Genomic DNA, 3454 nt, shown 5'->3' on the forward strand with positions numbered 1-3454 from the left:
GGGGGGGGGGGGTGGGGGGGGAGGGAGGGAGCAAGGAGTTCACCTTGCGGTGGTAGTTGCTACATACCCGTGAATAGACAGATGAGTATGAACCAAGGGGAGGCGATCTGCTCCAGGGCCGTGCTGTGGTGCATGACGCCCCAGACGCCCGAGATCTCGTTCTTGCGCTCCTGCTGCGCGGCCCGCTTGTCGCCCGTGGCGGACCCGAGCACCTCCTCGAGGTTCGCCGCCAGCTCGTCCCGGTGGTTCCTCTCCTCCTCCTGCAGCAGGGCCGTCGTCTCGTCCACCTGGTCCTCGGGCAGCCGCGCGGGCAGCGGCTCCTCCGCCTCCTCGATCATGCCGCCGACCGTCTTGTACGACTGCTTCGGCATGACGGCGACCTGGAGGAGGAGGATCACGAGGGGCACGACCAGGTAGGCGATGAAGAACCTGTCGTGGCCGAACCTGCCGCCCGTGTGCTCGAAGACGAGGCGGTAGACGAGGAACAGGGCGCTCGAGGCGTCGAAGGCGCCCGTCAGGAGGGCCAGGATGAGGCCCGAGTGCCGCGGGAAGGCGTTGGACAGCTGGAAGGACGAGATGTAGGTGAAGGGCCCGCCGAGGGCGAGGAGCAGGTAGCCGGCCAGCAGCGCGTCGAAGGGGAGGAGCCCCCGCTGCGCCGCCATGAGCAGGGACCCGGCCGTCAGGAACAGCGCGGCCAGGACGCCGCAGACGCGCGGGCCGAAGTGGTCCAGGATGGCGCCGACGGGCAGGGCGGCGACGTTGGTGCCCACGGCGGCGACGGTGAACATGAGGTTCAGGTGGATCTCGCGGCAGGTGTCCTCGTCGACGAGGCCGTCGCCCCCGGAGCACACGCCGCGGTAGGCGCCCTCCTTCTTGAGGACGGGCTTGATCGCCGCGTACCCGAAGACGATGCCGGCGGCGAAGAGGCAGTAGAACACGGCCGCGCCGACTTGGACTGTAGTATAGCGTACGGTTAGTGGGGGAGGGGGTTACTACTTCTTTCAAGTTGGTTGGAGCCCTCAACTTACGGATCCTCTTCCACTTGGGCACGGCAAAGGCGTCAACGGCCTGGACATTGTCCGCCCTCTCGGCCGGGGGGTCCCAGTCGTCCGGGAACGGGTTGAAGCTGAGCTTGTTGGCGCGCACCGAGACGTCGGAGCCTCGCCTCGTCCTCTGCTCGCTCGGGACGAAGTGGAAGGACTCGATGGATGCCACGCGGTTCAGAGACATGACGTAGAGCGGCGGCCGTGGCAGGCGCTGAAGAATGTGTGAAGGATAAGATTCTCACAGACTAGTGCTGTTGGCCTCGGAGCTGTATGCACAGAGGCAACCAACGTGCACTTACACGGATATGGGCACTTGAATGGCTACTGAGTGGCCTTGAAGGTTTAGTGACACAGATACAGAAATTTCAAGCTCTTTTCCATAAGATTCTCCAGAGAAACTGTCAATCAATGGCTAGGCGTCGTGCCCGGTTCACAGCGGGCGTGGTGGGGCGGCGAGTCGAGGCGACGTCAGTGGAGCTGATAACTCTCAATGGAGCCGCCTTGATCGAGGTTGATGATAAGAGAAGGTTCGAGATGATCATGCAGACGATAAGCCAGAGAGCTCGGCACTTCCTCGAGCTGAGGATTCACCGCGGTCAAGAACACAAAGAGCATTAGATTGCGGAGATTGTGTCAACAAGTGGAACAGAAGTGGTGATGCGCACCGGGAGAGCGATGGCGGAGTATATGCAGCAACTCAACCCCGAGCGGAGAAAAGCTCCGTTTAGTTAAGTATGTAGATTACATGGAGAATCTGAGTGAGTCGCAGTTAGGTACACCTTCTGGGGATCAAGCAGGCAGCATCGAGAGCTTGAAAAGGGCTGCGACCTCGGGAGCACGTCTGACCCCCGATTGGAGGACAATAGCTGCCAAGACGGACAACTTGCCATGGCATTTTGAAATGCTCAGGCGAAGAGGGGACAAAATGCTAGCAAAGACAGCAGACATATACCGAGCATCGGCAGCGTGCAGCAAAGATGAGATCTCTGTGTAATGATGGTTAGTCGTCGAAGCTGCAAATGGTGATGCAATGCGACAGCGGTCGTGGGGGGCCACCTGACCCCAAAACGCCCCGAAAGTGGTGGTGGTCGCCGCGGTAAGAAGCTCGAGGCCTGGGGCTTCTGTAGGGCCGCCCATGACCCCGCCTTGCCCGCCTGCCACCGCCCAAAGGATCCGTGAATGCAAGGCTAAGACAAGCTTACAGTAGCTCCCGATCCGGCGTGATGAAGACCGACTGGCTGGTGTTGACAATGTCTTTCGATTGCCGTGAACTTATTTCCTATTTTGTGATTAGGAGCGAATCAGAGTCGCTTTCTGGAGAGGACGCTTGCGAATGCAGACGGGAGTCAGCAGGAGGCTTAGTTATCCAAGGAGGTGCCTCTCTGCTGCTCTCGGACTGCCAGGACGGATATCATCTCCGCTAATATGCACAAAAGCAGTCGGCTCGCCTCGATGATAACGCGAGATGCTCTCATGCAGACGGCATCTTACCCGGCAGATATGGAGAGCACACAAGGCATGCCCCTATGCCAGCATTGTGTGCCTATGCCCCGTCTGTGCGACATGAGCCATGGCGGCGCGTACGTATAGCTGTACCGCACTCGTCGACATCACTGATGTCCGCGCCCTGTTGGTTGCGACCGTGTAGCCGCCGAGACTGCGGCGCGCACGCAGAGTCTTGGCTGGAAGGACTCACCGCCCAGAAGATCAAGACCAATGGGCTCTGGGCTGACGCGGAAAACGACTCATTTGAGTTGAGCACATCGAGCCTCCCCATCAGTCTTGAGAGGCCGTACGCACAGAAGCGCAGGACTGGCTCGCTCCACGTTTGCGCGGCCTGCCCAAGCGGACTCCGTGGAATCCTGCGGCTCTGGGATGCCGGGACATCGTCCTGGAAGATGGCCATGCACAGATGGATGGATCCCTCTTCTTTACGAAGCAAATTACCTCGTCCACCGGTGTCTTCCGCTGGGCGCTTGCACGGGCTTGTCGTCGTCCTCGTTGTCGAGTTTGCCTCTTTCCCATTCGCCCGCTGGTGAGGAATGATGGCCATCTTAAGCGCCCAGGTCCCTCTGCCAATCACCGGGCCCTCCCGCGATGGCAACCCTTGCAGCGGTCCATGGGTCGCCCCATACCAAGCGACAGGGAAGAGGCCGCCAGGCCCCGGGCTAGCCACGCCAGCTTGGACCAGCTTCCCGCAGCGAGTCTCAGGCCCAAAGATGCCGTTTGGCCCCAGGGCCCTCGCTAGCACATGTCTTAGCTGGCTGCCAACCTGATGCTGGCGCCCAATTTGTCGCCCACTTTCATGATCCCCGCCAAAAGCGTTGATACCCTGGCATCCTGGCACAGCATCCCCCCCCCCCCCCCCCCCCCCCCCCCCCCCCCCCCCCCCCCCCCCCCCCCCCCCC

The 3454-nt window shown here is 61.2% G+C and overlaps 2 protein-coding genes across 2 annotated transcripts; one reads left to right on the forward strand and one right to left on the reverse strand.

Moving 5' to 3' along the window:
* Window positions 1-1230, reverse strand: E0L32_012431 (uncharacterized protein; the record flags this gene model as incomplete). The annotated part of the gene is made up of 2 exons (XM_031135271.1): window positions 68-955; window positions 1029-1230. Coding segments are annotated over 2 exons (1090 nt in total), but the record flags the coding sequence as incomplete, so codon positions are not given.
* Window positions 1231-2471: 1241 nt separating this feature from the next.
* E0L32_012432 (uncharacterized protein) lies at window positions 2472-3085 on the forward strand (the record flags this gene model as incomplete). Its single annotated transcript, XM_031135272.1, has 2 exons — window positions 2472-2626; window positions 2695-3085. 2 exons carry the CDS (start codon window positions 2472-2474, stop codon window positions 3083-3085), a joined length of 546 nt encoding a protein of 181 aa, XP_030997377.1.
* Window positions 3086-3454: the final 369 nt, after the last annotated feature.

The sequence above is a fragment of the Thyridium curvatum genome (genome assembly GCF_004353045.1).
Source record: "Thyridium curvatum strain D216 chromosome Unknown NODE_200_length_3454_cov_95.091374, whole genome shotgun sequence".
Lineage (NCBI taxonomy): Eukaryota > Fungi > Ascomycota > Sordariomycetes > Thyridiales > Thyridiaceae > Thyridium > Thyridium curvatum.